At 41.2% G+C, this 18,916-nt stretch overlaps 1 protein-coding gene across 3 annotated transcripts; it reads left to right on the forward strand.

Moving 5' to 3' along the window:
* The first annotated feature begins 9,684 nt into the window (after positions 1-9,684).
* Positions 9,685-18,517, forward strand: LOC147882222 (TIP41-like family protein). 3 transcript variants are annotated; one of them, XM_087401752.1, is made up of 9 exons: positions 9,686-9,957; positions 11,094-11,279; positions 11,532-11,625; positions 16,821-16,925; positions 17,202-17,261; positions 17,383-17,424; positions 17,538-17,672; positions 17,777-17,876; positions 18,122-18,517. In XM_087401752.1, exons 1-9 carry the CDS (start codon positions 9,758-9,760, stop codon positions 18,130-18,132), a joined length of 933 nt encoding a protein of 310 aa, XP_087257878.1. In that variant the 5' UTR covers positions 9,686-9,757; the 3' UTR covers positions 18,133-18,517. The 3 variants fall into 3 exon arrangements, with proteins under 3 accessions (XP_087257880.1, XP_087257878.1, XP_087257879.1); XM_087401753.1 differs by having other exon boundaries at positions 9,689-9,957; positions 18,033-18,515; XM_087401754.1 differs by lacking the exon at positions 16,821-16,925 and having other exon boundaries at positions 9,685-9,957.
* Positions 18,518-18,916: the final 399 nt, after the last annotated feature.

Raw genomic sequence — 18,916 nt, forward strand, 5'->3', positions numbered from 1 at the left:
TAAGAGTCGCGACAAAATCACTCACACTAGTCACGATGGCACACATAGGATCATCACTTATAGACTAGATGTAAAGCAACATCTGTTGGAATTGATTGTCCTTGGTTGTTGGGGTCTAGAGTAGGTTTGGGCTACTACTCAACTCTATTGGCCATCTCCCATAAATTTAGAGTACCAAGAATAGTGATTATCTTAAACTTCTAGAGAGAATAATAGAGCCATCCAAATTTCCTTCACTTAATGGTGGAAGGAAAGCATTGGATACAATGTTGCTAGTGGCTACCTTTTGTGCCATCACTCCAAATCTACGCACTTCAACAACAAATTACTAAATACAAGCTTTGTTTAGAGACTTATTCTAGTACTATATGGGAGAATATGGTGGTAGAAGATAGATAGTACACAAAGTATTATGTAGCAAAGTGATAAAGAGATTAACCAATGTTGATTTTGTGTAGTCCACCTATGGGGCTTTGATGGTGATGTAGATAAACTCTGGACAAAGTATTTCTCTCATGCACAAGAGCACTTGGGTAGTATAATGGTCCTTTTCTCTACTCACTCATGGGTAGTATGTTGGTCCTTTTTCTACTCACTCGTGGGTAGTATGTGTGAGAGAGGAGAGCACACACAAAGGGGTAAGGAGACACCAAAATGCGGTAGAGCAAAAGCTACTCCAGCTTATTCCTCTGTCATATATATATGAGTATACATGGGCACTGTACAAGTGGGTGGGCACACTGCCCTTTACCCCAACAACCTCCCACTTAAAGGCAGTGTGCCTTTAAGGGAGTACAGTACACATATAATACAATCAGCCATATGCCCATCGGCACTTTACAATGTGCAAAGTGCATATAGGATAAGCTGCTATCAGACACTGCTATCAGACATCAGGTTTGGAGGATAGAAAATGACAAGCTGTAGATGCCTGTCAACCAAGATCTCATGCCAAATCTCACTAGGAGAGTGAACTCTCACCACCACACCACGTGCTCCTGTGCTAAGTCCATAGCACCCGAACTGTCATTGTGCAAAGAAAATGTCTCTGTACCACCTGTGACCATAAGCACATGCCCTACAATAGACCTCTGCTGGTCTACCCAACCTGCATCACCTACATGCAGCTCCTGGAAGCATAAGGACCTGATGTCCACAACCGCTTCCCTACTGCCAAAATCTACCATAATCATGCTACCAACTCCCACTGCAACGGAAGCAAGAACCGGAAGTGTAGCCCCAATGGCAAACATGTGAGAACCAAGTCTCAACACAGTCATGGATGCATGAAGTACTATGGCTGCCATATCAACCATAACTTGCTGCTCAACTGATCTGTGATCGTCAAACTTGCAGTGTTTAAGGTATGGAGCCAATACATGCAATGGAGTAGTCAGTAACTTCCCCCTCTCCATATTGAAACAACCAAGTATTTGACAAACATCATCAAGACCATGCAACTCCCACTGCAAAGCATCCCTGTCCATAAGGAACCATATGGCAAGTAACCTCAGAAGGGTATCACCTTCCTGAATACTGAGACCATAATCTGTCTCAGTACGCATCACATCTTGAATACTGAGACCATAATCTGTCTCAGTACGCATCACATCTTGAGCTCTCATAACAGTATCAAACCTATGAAGCCAAGCTCGAGGGGATTGCTTTTGGCCATGGAGGCACTTACGAAGCAAACATATCAATGATTCCTGCCCATGCGCAATATGACCCGAGTCAATAACTGCATAAACCACATCTGTCCTGGCATAACCAGCCAATGGATCATACCCGGCATCATTAGCCAAGGTATCCTCCTCACCATGCATAGCCTCATCCTCATCTGCAAGAGGCACTCCACATCCTAGGAGTAAATTGTAACTGTCCATAGAAGATGCATCAACAATCCCCATAGGAGTATAAACCTATGGAATACTCGAGACATCTGACCGTCTCTAACCAAAATCAGGAAGTAATCGTGGCTGTTCCAACTTTATAACCTGCTCACCGTGGGAAAAACCTCCCACTCCAAGGGATATGGGCTGCCCCTGCAAAGAATTTGGAGGTATCAGTGCACTTACACCCTCCTGGAACACCACTCTCCTACTATTCATAGTCCTGGGCTGTCCAAACATAGCATCCTCTCTGAAATAGACATTATGGCTACGTATCAACTCTCTAGTTGAAGAATCCCATAACCTGTAGTCCCTACTGGACTCACTATATCCAAGGAAGATACACCTCCTCGATCGGGAACCATGAGCATAAGCCTCGCAGCCAAACACACATAAATGCTCATAAAATGGTGCCCTGCCTGTCAAGAAGTCAAATGGCACTCTACCATTCAGAGATCTCCTGGGTGACCTGTTAAGCAAGTATGCAGCTGTCTTACATGCCTCAGCCCAATAGCATTCGGTAAGACCTGCATATTGTAGCATGCTACTAATCCTATCCAATAGAATCTGATTTATGCCTTCTCCTAAGGCATCGTGAGCAGAAAGATGAGGAGTGGTCAACTCCCTCTTGATACCAAGTGTATCACATAGATGCTGAAATCTAGAAGAGGTAAACTCTGCATCACCATCAGTCATCAACCTCAATAGCTTCTTTCTTGACTGATTTTCAGCATTACCCAAGAAGCACTGAAATGTATCATATACATCATGCTTTTGACGAATCGGATATACCCATATGTACTTTGTAGCAACATCAATAAATGTCACAAAGTAAGAGGCGCCACCTAGTGAAATGGTAGGCATAGGCCCACAAACTGCACTATGAACCCACTGCAATGGCTGAACATACCTCTCACTGACTGTCTTCCTCACAAAAGAGGATCCTGGCTGCTGACCATCATCACAATCATGACACAAAATTTGAGAGACATCCATAACAGGAATGTATCTCAATGTTGTAAGGGCTTCCATACCTGCAGTAGACATATGTCCAAGTTTGGCATACCATAAACTAGCTGATGGTTGCTTACTAATCATAAGCATCGTATCCTGGACACCTGATACATGCAATGCATAAGAGAATCCAACCCGTGATCCCCTAGCCATAACTAGATTGCCTCTAGCAATCTTCCATGCATGATCACCCAAAGAGACATGATAACTTGCTTCAACCAACTGTCCAGTACTGATCTTGCTCGTAGCAAGTCTTGGTATATGTCTAACCCTTTGTAGAACAAGAATAGAGCCACTAGGCATAACAAGGTGGATATCCCCATAACCATAGACATCCATAGAATGATCAATGCCCATCAAACCACTCTCCACAATGCATTCCTGATATGCACTGAACCATGACCTATGAGGGGTCATATGACATGAAGCACATGGGTCTAACATCCAATCACCGAGAATGGGTACATAAGTGGCCAAGAAGGAGGTGTCAGATATAGACAAAAGAATGCCTTCATCACTGCTACTGTTAGTGGAAACCCTAGCATCCACACCTTGAAGCTCAACATGCTTCTTCTCCTTCTTCTTGTCATTCTTAACCTTGCTCTTCTTCTTGCATTTTCTTAGCCATTTCCAGCAGTACTTTTTCATGTGGCGATACTTTCCACAATAGAAACATCTAACACAAGTCCGAGAGCTAGACTTGCTATTGGAATTCCCCCTTGAACATGACCTATTTCTACCAATTGATCGACCTTTGGAGTGCATATCAAGGCTGTATTTCAGCCCATCAGGACATTTCAGCCCATCATGCTGTAACATAACACTATCATGGTCATACATCTGGCATATACGAGTATAGAATTCACATGCATGGCAGTCTACACCCTGTACACCATCCTGTACCTGCAAGTAGACTGACTTCGAGAGTGATGAGTGAATGATAGAGCATGCTTGCTCATCCATGACTGGCTGATCCAATGCTCAAAAGCACTCAGCCATAAAGAGGCATAAACAGGAATATATGCAGCCCAGTAACCTGCCAATGCCTGGCAATCCAAGTAAGAGATGCACTGAACCAAATGAGCAATGCCTGCTCAACCAATGGCAATAGGAGCCCAGCTCAACTATCCATAAACATCAGTGCGGCATCCACCAATGCAAATCCATAATGCATCGAAATGGCATTTACTGCATCACCTCAAGTGTGCAATCCTTGGCAACAAAATCAAGCATTCACCACTTGCCAAATGTGCCAAAGTGACTTGCCAAAATGCCAATAATACCCTTGGACTGAAGTGAGATCCCAATCACTTTCTGTAATTTACTGTGAGTTCCCAATTCACTATTGTGCAAGAGAAATTCCTACAACAATACCTCACAGCCACTTTGGGTAAAATAACATGCTGTCCCTGTCTTTGAATAGCGATATCTTTTCACTGAAAGACCAGATGCCATAGCTATAAACAGCAAAGTCGTAGCTTGTAAAAAAATCTACAACTTATCAGTTGACCTCAAGAGCTAAATCCTTGTGGATTCTTAGATATTCTCACTTGAAAAACAGTTTCTTGCACCTTGGTCACAAATAGACAGTAGACTGCAACTTTTTGTAGTTTTGCAGAGGCTGTAACTCCTGCAGCTTATACCAAATCAACTTGCTTCCACAAGCAAAGTTGTAGTATGTTTTGTGAACTACAACTTTCCAGTTCGGCATAAAGTGCAATTCTCCACCAGGAAAGAGATATTCAGTCCTGAAAATGACTGTTTTGCCAGTGCTTTTGGGCTATTTTATTGCTGATCTGTGAGCATTCTCGGGGCTGATTTGGTTGGGCATTGTACTTGCCATTTTGCTGGTGTTGCAGTTGACATACAGGGTGATCTGCTGGATGTATTTTGACCATTTTTGGGGCTGTTTTTTGCCGCAGCAGATGAGTGCTGTAAAGGGCAGCAAACGTTCAAGGAAGCTGCTGTCACTGTTTTCGGATACCAGTTGTGAGAGAGGAGAGCACACACAAAGGGGTAAGGAGACACCAAAATGTGGTAGAGAAAAAGCTACTCCAGCTTATTTCTCTATCATATATATATGAGTATGCATGGGCACTGTACAAGTGGGTGGGCACACTGCCCTTTACCCCAACAGTATGATGATCCCTTTATTAATCATGGTGGCTTGATGCCCCCTTTATAAAGGCAAGGATAGGGAGCCCTCATTCCTATTGAGTGAGCTAAATAGTTCCAATGTACCATTCGATTGATCATTGGCTTGATTGTCATTCTAATTGTCTTATACATCTACCTATCCAATTTGGTTCGTTGATTTGAAAATCGGCCCTCGAATCCAAAATTAGCACCCACAATTAGAAGTGGTACTTGGACCCAAAACTTGCATGCAGATCTATTCTAGCATTTGAACTTGGTATTGCCACCCAGGATCAAAACTAGTCCTTGGATCTAAAAGAAGCACCTAGACTCAAAATAGACATTTGGATCTACAACTAGCCCAGGGTCCAAAATCTTCACCCAATAGGCCGTCTCCTAACCATCATCCACTCATGGTCACCCAATATCTAATTGAGAGTTGCATGTTGTCCATGTGCTCAACACAATGGCTACTCCTCATAATGGGGGCCCACAAATAAGCTCACCTAGCATTCTATATTGACTACCTCACGGTTGAGCATTGAAAAATTTCATTCCCAATAACATTGTGGGGGCAAGAGCATTAAATAATGAAATGAAGTGAGGTCAAAGTTTTTTGCATTTGTGCATCACCTACAAATGCAAATGTCATGGCTATTTTTGAAACTATAGCAATAAAACTATTTTCAAAATTGTAGCAACAAAGATTACCACCCCCAAATCTTTCTTCGGAAAAAAAAACAATGCATTGAATATGAGCACCAACAAAAAGGGCACATGTGGGGGATGGTGTTGCTGCCACAGGTGACCTAAAGACCTTAAATCATCTTATAAATTATACAACATGACTACTCCAAGGCAATAGATGCCACCCTATGCCAAGCAACAACAATTAGTCCAAGCAACACAAAGAATGAAAATAGATGACTCAATAGATGTCTTCTCCTTCAACCTAGAATATGCAACATGGGAATATTTTTCATACTATTAGGCTTGTGCCAAGGTAATCCAAGCACCACATAGCACATAACATACTAGTGGGTGCCTTGGCAAGTGGTGAGTTCTAGTTGCAAGAGCATGACATGACAACTAGTCTCCTTTATGAACTACAAAATGAGTACGTGATTATCGATACCATTGCAAACAACATTACCATTGGATATAGGTACTCAAAGGTGAGCTAGTAAATACACGAGGTTGATTCAGTAATCTAAACAAATACTTACTAGCTACTCTAATTTGATAAACGAATACCTTCTAGAACATGTTGAATGCACAAGGGCCCAATAAGAAGAAAAACCCAAGGATCTATATCTTTACATGCTTCAAGGGAACTCCATTACAATTGTTTATCTCCCCACCATTCCAAAGAATCAATCTCAGGTCAATTGTGAGAATGCCACCATGGCTCCAATAGAGTATCCATGACCCATTTATTGTCAAACCATGACACCACTATATGAAATGACAATGGATTTGATTGATTTAATTAACCCCATGTCAAACCTAGTGCAATTTGCCATGCGATACAAAGATAAGCTACCAAAATCATAGGATGGAGAGCCTATCAAAATGAACAAGATACCACCATAGCTACCTATTGACACCATAATGATCAATTGAGTCTAGTCAAGACACGAACCACCAAGATGGTCAAGGATGGCCAAAAACTTATCTAGAGGCCAAGCGATCATATATTAAGAAACCCAAGCTTCTTGAATGGTTTGATTTATTGCAAATGTTGATGCATGAACAAAACATATTCCTATTGCAACTTGATCCCAAGTTATCCATGCTAAATTTCGTATATTTTGTAAATGCACAGACCCATATATGCCCACACTCATGCATCTACATGTGCACACACACATACTAAACTCATGCTTCTTAAAGCTAGCTCTAAAATTTTTTATGGGCTATGCTTGTTGGAACACCCTTATCTTTTGAGATGATCTAGCCCATCTACTTCCTTCAATTTTGCCAATCGTAAGTTTTGTCATGGTCATCGAGGGCCTTAGCTTAGGTTTGAGTGGATTTTAGCTTTCTAGTAGCCTCTTTTAGAGTTCAAGAATTGTGGCACATCCTTGGACTCTTAGTAACATCAAGTATTCGAGCTTACAATGAATGCTTACAATAAACTCTTAGCAACAACAAGTATTTGAGCTTACAATGAATGCTTAGCAACAACAAGTATTTTGACAATGAGTGATGCATGATCTCTAACTATCCATTTGACAATTTGTTCCTAATCTAATCCTTAGGCTAGAATTGGGTTAGTGGCATCACAAAATCATTCCTTAGAGGGAGTTGTCATAATTCACTCCTTAGCACTGCAGTCCTCAAGGCCTCATTGGCTTATAGAGACAAAGGCTACCTATGGTTCTCATGACTCCATAGAGGGAGTAGTCATAAATCACACCTTAGCAGTGCAGTCCTTGAGGCCTCATTAGCTTGTAGAGACAAAGGCTACCTATGGTTCTCAAGCCCTAGCTCCATTTGAGAATTCCTCGTGAGCTTTGTCCTAGAGTTGCCTTCTTTTTTTCCCTTGCTATTGTAATTATTGTAAGGGATGTGTCAATTTACTACTTATAATGGTTGAGATATTCATGATGCTCACATAGATTGCAAAGCTTAGGTCCAACCAAAAATCTCACCGAAAGGGACGGATACAAGCAATGATGAAGATAAGCGATATGATAAGGCATTGTTGCACCTTGACAAAGGTTCCTTACATCAAGGGAATGGCATTCCTCCTAGGATAGATGCCGATGCTTGGCAAAACTATTATAGTGAGGACTTGCCTTCATCCCCATTTCTATACAAACAGTCCCTCATTTGCCCCAAGGAAGACAACTTTCTTCAACCTCTTGGACCCCTTCCTAACTTACGACTTCTGAAAAGCTCAAGAGGCAGGTTAGTTGACACCCCATTTCTCATGAAGTTGCCTAGTTGTGGTCTTAGAGTCACCCCAGGCCACCTTGGTATATATCATCAATAATAAAATGTCTGAGGAGCCAATTGTCGCGAAGAAGAAGGGGCAATTGACAAAGATTGGCTCACTACCACTAGAGGAGAAGTTAGAGTTCAAGCCCATCTTGACGCAGACTCCAAGCCCAAATATGAGAGTAGAGCATCATGAAGAACCCGTCATCTCTTCTACCCAAAGGAGACATGGAGTAGCAAAAGGAAACAAATTGCATTCAAAACCGTTCTATTGGCCCTTAAACCCAGCTAAATTGTAGCACTAGGGAATAACTTAGGGGGAAAAGGCTCAAGCTTGAGATAAGCTGACTCTCCCAAGGCCAATAGGGTCAAAACAAATGATGGTGGAGGCTCAACTCAAAATGCTATTGATCAAGGTTAAATTGGTGTTGCATATCTAACCTTCATAATGAGTCAGTGGACTATTTATGCTCCCTCTCTTTGATTGGATTTCTTCATGGTCCAAGAAGTCTTGTTGCCTAGAGTCTTAAATTAGAAATTCTTAGATCAAGATGTGCCTAGTTGTCATTTTTTAGAGAAGGATACTACATTTTCCTATTTGAGAAGATAGAGATGGCATTTATAAAAAGATTGGCTCTCTCATCTTTTTAATCCTTACTTGGCCAAAGGAAGCACTTTCTCAACTCTTCCAAACAACTTCAACTCCATTGCACAAGCTTCAAGTTATATGCACCAATGATGTACAAATGAATAAGCTTCTCAATTATCCTTACAATAGCATGCAGTGTACATATGTGTACCCTCTCTACGTGAATAGCTAAGATTTCTACAATGATGGATGAAGTAGTCCCTAAATCCTTGCAATGATGAGATGGTTATCCATTTGATTACACTATTCATTACCTGAAACTAGACACACAGTTGCTTACTACTCGTTTGGTAACATAAAAATACCAAAGTTAAATGGCTATCAATATGAATGTTGTACTTGTTACCCAAATCTAGACACACGGGCTTAACACTAGTTATATGTCTTTGAGCAAATAGAATTTTATCACAATCAAAGATATTTTTTGCATCCCTTTCTTTGGCTCATGATCTTTACATCTTAAAAAAATTCCAAATTTTTCCCAAATGCAAATCGACACCCATGTTTGCCCAATTCAATGCCAAATTTAGATTCAAGAATTAGTCTTTGATGTATAATTTTTATTTCTATACTAATATTTTTCCCACGCTGCCATGGTCAATTAGGGTCAAGGAAATCATTAAATAAAATTTCATTGAGAGGATATTTTTTTCCTAGAAAATTTTCCCTTCCATCGATGTCGACCCCATAGCATTCGCTACATTCTAAGTACGCGTCTCTCCTGATGCGAATACAATCCCATTTTTGGCCTTGTTGTACCAACCTTCAACATGATGTATGATTTTTGGCCTGCCATGGGTAGGCCTTCGTGAAGGTGAGATGGGAAAAATAAAATCATTGTTATTATTTATGCTCTCTCACGTGTTAATTTGTGGTTGGTGCACTTGTTTATTCCTCTTTGCACACTTCTTCCTTTTGACCAAGGGGCCTCCAATTTGATGGGTGTTTCACCTAGAAAGAGAGGCAGGCCTAATGAATGAACGATAGATACCTTTAATTTTCACATAATGTTAATTGGCATGGATAAAGAAATTATGAAATAATTGTTTTTCGAAGGAGTATATTACGGAAGCTTGCTTTGGAATTGGTAGTCAGTCGAACGAACAATTTGAAGAGCGCTGCGATGAGCATTCGGGGAACCCAAAAGAATTATCGAGAGGCAGAACAGATGCCACATGATGAGGTAGAGAAGCAGCGACAGGTTGCCCTGCGAAGTTTAGGTGCCCGGCTCTTTGACGGACCCAACACGCGAGGAATAGTCGTTTGCGGCTGGAAAATACAAACTAAGAAGTGTCCCATCCTCAAAATGCATGCTGTGGAACAGTACGTAAGATTTGCGTTCAGTAATCAAACGATTTCATCTTAGGGAAAACTCACAGAGTTTTAGATGTCATACTTAATTCTTTCTGCTCTTAGATTGTTCCTCCAAGTTGCGCTTTTTCGAAGTTTTTATGGATTTAGGGCGCTTACGATCTAATGTCGATTTCTAGGTCCAAATGATTATGGACCGTTCATTAACGAGGAAAAATGGAAATTTGTTTAACTTTAACTCGGAACATTAAGAATCACAGATTATTTCACCAACTGTCCACACTTAACGTTCTGGTTGCCGAATTCTGCCGAATTCTGAATGAAAGGAATATTATATGCAGTCAGAAGTTTATCATTCTGTTCTTTAGTTCATTATTGAAGCGATTGTCAATGTGTATGTGTCCATACGTTTGGATTGTGAAAGCTACTGTCTCAAGGGATCAGCTTCAATTCATAGTATAAGTTACTGAATTTCTGCTTCATTATCACTCTCTTTCTCTTTTTTAGTTTGACCAGTCTTTATGCTGCTTCAGTCGTAGAAGAAATGCAACTATGTATTTCCAATCAAGCTGTCCCACCTATTTGACTTATAGAGACCTGAGGTAAGTGGCCATCGTGATGACAGACGGAAGTAAAAGCAGGGTTGGAGCTGCTGCGTCTCTGTCCCCATAGCTTGCATCCTGTCGTTTATACTACTCTGCTCTCTCTTTCTCCCACTCCTCTCTTGTTTTTCTACTTCCTCCACTCCTTCTGTATCCGTCCCCCTTGTTTCTTCACTTCAGCCAGTATTTTTTCTACGTGTGTTTTCTCATTCAGCAATGCCACATTGGTGGCCTCCAGGCTATCGGTTTTCTCAATCAAAACCAAACAAACTTTGTTGAGATGAGCAATGACATCAGAAGTAGCCTTATGTGGCGTTCCTGCCACATAAACATTAGCATTTTCATGGGCCTGTTTTCCCCATGTATCGTCAACAGTTCTCTGCTTTTGATCTTCGAGGATATATTCAAGCAAGTAAAAGATAAGAAACTTGTCAGTGACTTAGTAGACAAGACTTTCTACTGCTCTCTTTTATAAAAAGGTTTGAGTGAGTTTATGCAAGTGCTTAAAAACGATTTTGTCCATAATCTGCGGACTTTGCAATGCAGATGGGAAAAGATGCTGGGAACTTCACACCTTCCTGAGATGGTATTTGGTGAGAGCTCACTGGAGCTTTTCCATGAAGCCTCTGGGATTCGTCTTCATTTTAATGCCTTCGATGCCTTGTGTGGTTGGAAGAAGGAAGCTCTACCTCCTGTTGAAGTTCCTGCTGCAGCAAAGTGGAAATTTCGAAGGTGCTGCAAACTGTTAGGAGATATTGTGCCCTGTTCCTTTTGTCTCCAAGCTGTCGAATTTTTTGCCTGTGAGATTTATTCTCGGTGAATTTGAGTATCAGGGATGCCACTCAGTGTACCTGAGGTGTTAGTGGGTTTTGGACTATGCATAGCTATGAAAGCAAAGTGTCATTATTGCCTAGGGATCGACTGGCAGTTCATAGTCTACCAACTTTGCCATTTTTATCTGATGAATGTGGTTTTGGTGATCAGCAAGCCAAGTCAGGAAGTTATAATGGATTATGATTATACATTTACCACTCCTTACAACGGCAATGAAACACTTGAATCTAGCAACACTCAAGAGGTTTACTTCCTACCTTCATAATATCACTTGTTTCACTGCCAATTCTTTGAATGTACATACCAAAGTTGCAATTCTAATTCCTTCTTCTGAACTGTGTTTGTTATCTCCTAGCCTGTGAATCTATTTTCTTTCGAGATCAGTTTCAAACCAATCAATTTGTTAATTGAAGAGTCACTGGTCTTCGGCTATGATTGTGAGAAAACATGCAAAGGCAAGATCATTTTAATAAGCTGGAGGACCATGTGTGTGAATGCAAAGCTAGGTATTGTGCTAACTATTAATGTTATAGCATATCAATGTTTTGGAAACGCCATGGCAGGTGTCCTGGTTCTAGCGCTCTTTTCGTGGATAGTTGCACTCCAAAGCGTGAACATTGTCGGAAAGGCAATGGTGCTTCTTGGAATCAAAGCCTGGGATACTATTGGAATTTACAGCTGGCCATGTTTTTGCAGTCAATATGGGGTTACTTATCAGAGTAATCAGGTTTGGGTGAGGATTTTGTGGGTCTGCTGGTTAAACAAGAGTTTGCTTTTGCCTTGTGGGACTGGATGAACTTAGATTGGATGAATGAGCCTTATCACATGTTTGATGAGTGAATGATTTCTTTATTTACTGGTTGAAACAGGATTCAATGATAGGCCATCATGCAAAACCTGTGAGTCTTACACATTGCATTCATGAGAGCATGGATCACTAGGTTCACACAAATCTGACAATATATATTTTATACAAATATTTAAATTAATTTAATTCAGTGCTGTTATGTCAGAGAATGGACAGCAACCAAAGGTCGGTCCCACAGCAGTGAGTGGATGGTAAAAGACCTCAATTCTCTCCAACAATTACCAAGTACTTGAATAGACAAACTAATCTGGATTCTGGATACAGACAGCAGAACACTACAGCCAGAATGCTTCTCAATAGAGCTAAACAGTGTGTGCTGAAGGTACAATCGCACACTGCCAGAGGAGAACAGCCTAGGTGCCAAGAAGGCTGGAAAACCTCAAGGGCTGCCATATATGCTGCATTAACTCTTGCTCAGAACACACCCTCTCAATGACCGGGTTGTGGGCCATGCACATCCATCTGATGATCCTTGTGACGTAGTCACTGATCCTTTGGTACCAATCTCTCAGCGCAGTTTCATGCCCGGACAATGCTTTGCGAAGTTTACATATCTTTTTTCTTGATTTGGAAAATGAAAGCATTGTGGCTGCTCCTCGTAGACTTCCTCCTCGAGGTCCCTATTCAAAAGTGCTAAGTTCACATCCATTTGGTAAATGGGCCCTTGGTGATGTGTTGCCAAAGCTATGATTGTCTAAAGTGTGATAATTTTGGCTGTAGCCTCATACTAGTGAAGACATTCACCTTGTGCATAGCCTTTAGCAACTGGCCGATGCCATAGAAACGAGTGTCTTGACTTTCTAAAAACAAGACACTTTAGGAACATTAAAAATAATATAGAAATAAATAATATAACGTGTATAAGTATATAGATTATATATACAAATTACATTGTAGATACTAGTAAGTACAATAGTATATAGATCAGAGTTGAGTCAGTGAATTATTGATAGTACATCTACGGCACATGAGACAAGTAATTGGTAACTACACAACCTACAATCATCCATGTTAGATTCAACATTGTAAGGTCCTTAGATCATGCCATAAAGTTAAGGGAGCCATAAGCTTGGGTGAGGCAGAGCACCTGTCCTTACCAAGGAAGCTATTGGCAGGGGGGACTTGACAAGTGTGCTCTGCAACAGAGGGTTGATGTGGGGGTGAAGCGGGGATGGCTTGCGGAGTATATGTTTATGGAGTCCCAGAGGGGAGAGGCTGAGACTGAGCATTGGAGGGGATGGAGGGTGGCGGATCTCTAAAGAGGTTTGGTCTGGTGCTCTTTAAAAGAGATTGTGCATTGGGTTGAACCCAGGGCAAGTAGGGGGCTTTCAGTCCTTCTAAAGCACTCATTGTTGGGCACATCATAATCTGAAGTAGCACTTGCAGGCTGCAGCAGTTGCGCTCTATAAGTGCAGCAAAGGTGCTGAAGGAGACAGCAAAGGAGCAGGGTGCACAGGGTCAGCCAGCAGGTCCAGCCTCTGGATGTGCATCCCGGCACAAGGGGGGATGAAAGGCATTAACAGGGTGCAGCAGCAGTAGCAGACCCTAGCACTTGTGAAGAGCTCAGGTGGTGAGCAGATCACAGAGCTAGCAGAGTAGGGCAACAGTTCGTTGCCTCACTCCTCAGTGATAACATGACTGACAGACCATTACGATCATCATTGGCTGGTGATTTGCATGGGTTCACAATTATGAGAGATTCTTTATTGTGAGTGATTTTCTGATGCAATGAAAGCAAGCATTCATTTGCTTGTCGCCAATCAATATTAGGAGGAATGTGGGAAGCAGAAGATTGGCAAATGTCAGTGCAAGGAATGAAAATACATTGTGATGGTTTGTGCTTATGCATGTCTGATGATTTGTGCACATCTAATGATGTGTTAGTGACTCTATTAACTTGTGGGCTGGGTTGTTCTATTTGGAGAGAGTTTTGTTGTGCATCCGTGGTTGCCCATACTTGGGAATTCGGGCATCCCTTCCTCAACAATGATATATGAGCACACTGTTTACAATTTCAAGCTCTTTCTACCTATAACTTCATTGGATTGAATACACTAGGCATGTGTACAAATTGGCTTGAATATTGTTTTCAAGTGATGCTTGATGAAAGATAAGAATCTGTCGACTTGTTAGTAGACAGATTTTTGAAATCATTCGCTATATGTTGAGGTAAGTTCAATCTATTTATTTTGAACAGATTATATATTTTTGAAACTGGATTTTGTTGTGCTATGATTGCAAACTTTATACGCTATTGAAGTATTTATTTACCTCAAAAAGACCCTTGTTTTGGGCATTGATTGATTGGATTTTGTAGTTTGTCAACAATTGAAAATTGACAAAAAAAACTTGTTGAGTTTGCTGATTGAGCTTTTGATGAGGTAGGTTAATTGTTAGATGCTAAACAAAATGTGTCTGTGGCCCATTCTCAAGTTCATAGTCTTGAAGCAAAGTAAAGGTAACCTAAGCTCACTGATGATATGGATGGTATCCCTCGACAATAAGTTTTGCTAGCTTAAGCTCAAAATTAAACCTTTGAAAAAGAAAATCTCTAATTTAGATGAAGTCGTGGAAATTTGAAAATTTGTTACTTAACAAAATTTGTTGAAGTCAAGTCAAGTAAGAATGGATATTCAAAAAATGTCTCTCACAACATCGGCACCTAGTAATGTGCATGTGTTGCTTCATGCCCTCACTTCTGTGTTAAGTAGTTGTAGTAGTGCCTGTAAAGAGTCTGTCAAACCACAATCACTTAATGAGACAGAGAAGGCCAACATAAAGATACTCTTTATACTTTTCTTCACCCAAGTCGCAAGATTTTCTTAGGTCAAAATCTACCCCTCCTGAGCTGCAAGTAATTGACACTAGTTTGTCTTTCTGCAGCAAAGCATATAAAAGTAAGCAAGTTCCTAGTATTTGTGAATATTTCCGTAAAGATCCTTCCAAAGAATGAACAAGAAAAGACTAATTCTTCCTCCCCAAGGAACTCTTTGTACCTGTCCATCTTGATAAAAAGCTAATGTGAAGGGACCTAGGGCTGTCCCAGAGCACTGCATAAGGCTGTGAGGATTCCCAGATTATTCAGGGGAGTCAATGGGATACTAGAAACAAAGCTTTTTTATGTTTGTTACAGTAGCTATCACTTTGAGGCCCTATCAACATACATTAACATGCCTTGCCTGATTGTGTGGTTCAGATCAAATCCTGAAGTGGCCCAGCCTAAGCTGTGAATACTGAATTGGAAGGTTGGTAGTCTGTCTGCTGAGAGAGAAGTAGAAGTAGAAGTAGAGTCTATTAACATCCTCGGGGGGCCAAAAATGACCCATGGGACCTGTCTCAATACGATGTAAAATAGAGTCTCCTCAAGGAGAGGGGTCAGGAGTCTATGAGTTCCTGACGCCAGGTAAAAAGACGAGTGACAAAAGATCCCACCCCTCTCAATACGATGTAAAATAGAGTCTCCTCAAGGAGAGGGGTCAGGAGTCTATGAGTTCCTGATGCCAGGTAAAAAGACGAGTGACGAAAGATCCCAATGCGGCCGGAGAGGCAGTAGAGAGAACTGATGTCAGCTAAGCGGAGTCCTCCAGTATTTGCTGGTAGTCCTCCCTGATATGTGCATATCGGGGGCACTGTAAAGCCACATGTGCCTCTGTCTCAACTGTCTGCATGTCACAAAGGGTATAGACTCAAGCATGTCTGGCTGATGCATCCAAGCTCCCTTCTCAATTGCAAATGTATGAGATCTGGTACGAATTGGACATGTTTCTGCAATATAGAAGGGGGATAGGTGTGCTAATATAAGGCTGAGCATGAGTCTCTATGGACATGTATGTAGACCAACATGTGGGATTTATGTTGTCTTGGTAATATTCCAGCTTTACCCTCTTTTCACTTGTCAGCCAGTGAGTTTGCAAAGTGCTCAGTAAAGACAGTTGAAACTCTTGCATGGTGACCTTTTCAGGCGGCATGGTCAAATATGCTTCCACTTTCCATCTGCTGAACCATTTTCTTATGTCGGTTGCCCATCCTGTACAGATGATCTTCCCGTTTCCAACAGAAGTACTGAGTATGGAGTAGTGGGTTTGACACCAAGGTGTCGCCGTAAGAAAGCCTTTTGCATTTTCTCAATATCATTCCATGTAGAGGCTGAAATACTGCCTCCCCCATATAATACTGTCTGTACTTCATATGCATCAAACAATACATTTCGAATTTTCCAGTTCCTGGTGTCAGTGTGCCTGCAGTCATTCTCAAACTGGTAGTACTTCCCCCAGCCAATGTCCATGCTTCTGTGTATACATTGCCACAATCTGCGATCTGCCGGGATATCAACCCCTAAGTATTTGAAGGTGCTGACATACTCAATAATCTGTCCATCAAAGGTGATCTCAGGGGGATGTTCTGGCTGATTGGTACAGACTGCCATCATCTTTGTTTTTCCGACATTCACTTGCAACCCACTTTCCCTAGAGAGAGAGAGAGAGAGAGAGAGAGAGAGAGAGAGAAAGAGAGAGAGAGTACTAAATATATGTATGCATGCATCTGCATAATTTTCAATGGTTACTTTGCAGACCACTGACAGCAGAGGTGGTTTGAAATTGGAGTGGGCAGAGTGTGACGATCGCATAGACCTTATAGCATTGCAAGCAAGGGACCCTATTCTGTTTTATGATGAGGTAGAAAGAGTGTTTACTTTATTTACTCAAGTTGGAAAAAGCTTTTTGACAGTTAAGAGTTCCATTGCTGTTTGATAATAATCTTTCAATGATGGGACTCTGCTCTCTGTGTACAAATGTCTTCCTTTGGTACATTTATCTGGTGGTGAATGGCTAATTGGCTATCAAGTATGCACAAGAGCAAATGCAACATCTCAGTCACGCACAAGGGTGTTGACGTTAACAAAATCCTGAAATTTTCTAGGTATCATTTATCAGTCTATCTATCTGGTGCAGGTGGTTCTTTATGAGGATGAGCTATCTGACAATGGGGTTTCACTGCTTACAGTTAAAGTGGTAAGTTGTCTTGAAATTCCCTCTTCTTCTATCAATGTGTACAAATGTGTGATTTTTCAAGGTCTGAAATGGCATATGTTTCATCCTGCTCCAAGTAACTTTAGTCTGAACTGCCATGCAGAGGGTTATGCCAACCTGCTGGTTTCTGCTGCTACGTTACTGGGTGAGTATTATTGCCTTGCCCAAATGTACTCTTGTATTATTGGTAGTGAGCCTTTGTGTCGCAATGTGACAGGATGGGCATCACATCAGAACTCTAATGCCAGTGGTGTGCAGCTTAGGGTGGATGGAGTGCTTATGCGATTGAGAGATACTCGTGCTCACTGCGTTTTCCAAGATGATTACCATGTATTTCCTACAGTGCTTCGAGAGCGCTGCATACGCGAAGACAAGATTGAAGATCTACTGGCTGTAGGACCTGTTGTTCATAACTTTATGGAAAGCCTTTTCTATATCAGTGTGTTGTATGTATGAATGAGAATGTGCTTTTGACTGTCTTCTTGTTCGTCGGACAGAAAGGTCTTCCAGCAGTCATGGCAGCTTCTAGTGATGGGAGCTCAGTCTGTGACAGGATGCAATTACGAGAGCTGCACACCGAAAAACTAGTGGTGACAGGTAATTTCAATGGAGTTTTGGCTCTTTGAAGAAGTACCAATGCTTTTGGTAACTGGGACTCTTCTACCTTTTCATTATAGCAGCATTCCAAAGTCAATCAGTTTCTTGACAATATTATTGAATGCTGTGCAACTTAATTTAATCTTGCTATTTCAGGTTTCTGATATTGATGCTGGGCCAGCCCCACCTTTCTTTCAAGCACAACCCACACAGGCCTTACAAATATTTGTTACTGTGTTCTTTAGACAAGGGATGAAAGGTCCTCTTTTTATTAAAATTCCATGAGGTTTCTGTCAAAGCGCTTACCTTGTGGAGCTGGGGAGAAGGAAGTGCTAGAGCAACTGATCTCTCTCTTGTGTCTCTGGTGGTCATAAGGATGCTCATCCTATGAGGTTAAAGAAGTTATGCTGTCTTTACAAGAGGTGAGAGACTTGGTAGCAGGAAATCAGTCCATATTTGATGGTGTGGCGACTACAATTAGAAGCAGGGTCCAGGTGCTGGAATAACCGGGCAGTTTTGTCAGGAAAAATAGCTTATTTGACAAAGATATAGCTTATGAATATTTAAAAGGCCATGCTATAACTAAGCAGTGATTCTATTCAAGAGTCTGGAATTGGCAAATAGCTTTTTGTTAATAAGATTGTAAGCCTTCGTACTTCCATTTACATGCATATCCTCATCTTGTCTGATTCTTTTGAAATTCATAACTGCATTCCAATCATGGCCACAACCAATAAAGCATTAAGTGCCAAAAACATGACCGTCAACTTAGAAAGCTCAAATCTCCAAGAGTCCTGTACACACCTTCGGAAAACATCTTAAGATCTCCGTTAAAGTATCACCCAGGTTAGCACACGACCTACGTCACTGAAATTCTGAAACAAAACGATCTCACTTCTTTAGTTTACTCAAGGGGAAGCTATCAGATCTCACTTCTTTAGTTTACTCAAGGGGAAGCTATACACTCATTATCTTGCGTGGTCTATTCAGACTAAGCAAGGTAATGATATATTCTCGTCGCATGAGAAAACATTGTTGAG

Source organism: Dipteris shenzhenensis, chromosome 30 (assembly GCF_047967505.1).
Source record: "Dipteris shenzhenensis isolate YYH24624 ecotype China chromosome 30, Dip_SZ_1.0, whole genome shotgun sequence".
Classification (NCBI taxonomy): domain Eukaryota; kingdom Viridiplantae; phylum Streptophyta; class Polypodiopsida; order Gleicheniales; family Dipteridaceae; genus Dipteris; species Dipteris shenzhenensis.

What these genes read in the sequence shown, in the direction of transcription:
- LOC147882222 (XM_087401752.1), top strand. Translation starts at nt 9,758, where the DNA reads ATGAGCATTCGGGGAACCCAAAAGAATTATCGAGAGGCAGAACAGATG. An exon ending in CTATTCTGTTTTATGATGAG is followed by an intron (nt 16,926 to 17,201) that starts GTAGAAAGAGTG and finishes TATCTGGTGCAG; the next exon opens with GTGGTTCTTTATGAGGATGA. An exon ending in CACTGCTTACAGTTAAAGTG is followed by an intron (nt 17,262 to 17,382) that starts GTAAGTTGTCTT and finishes ACTGCCATGCAG; the next exon opens with AGGGTTATGCCAACCTGCTG.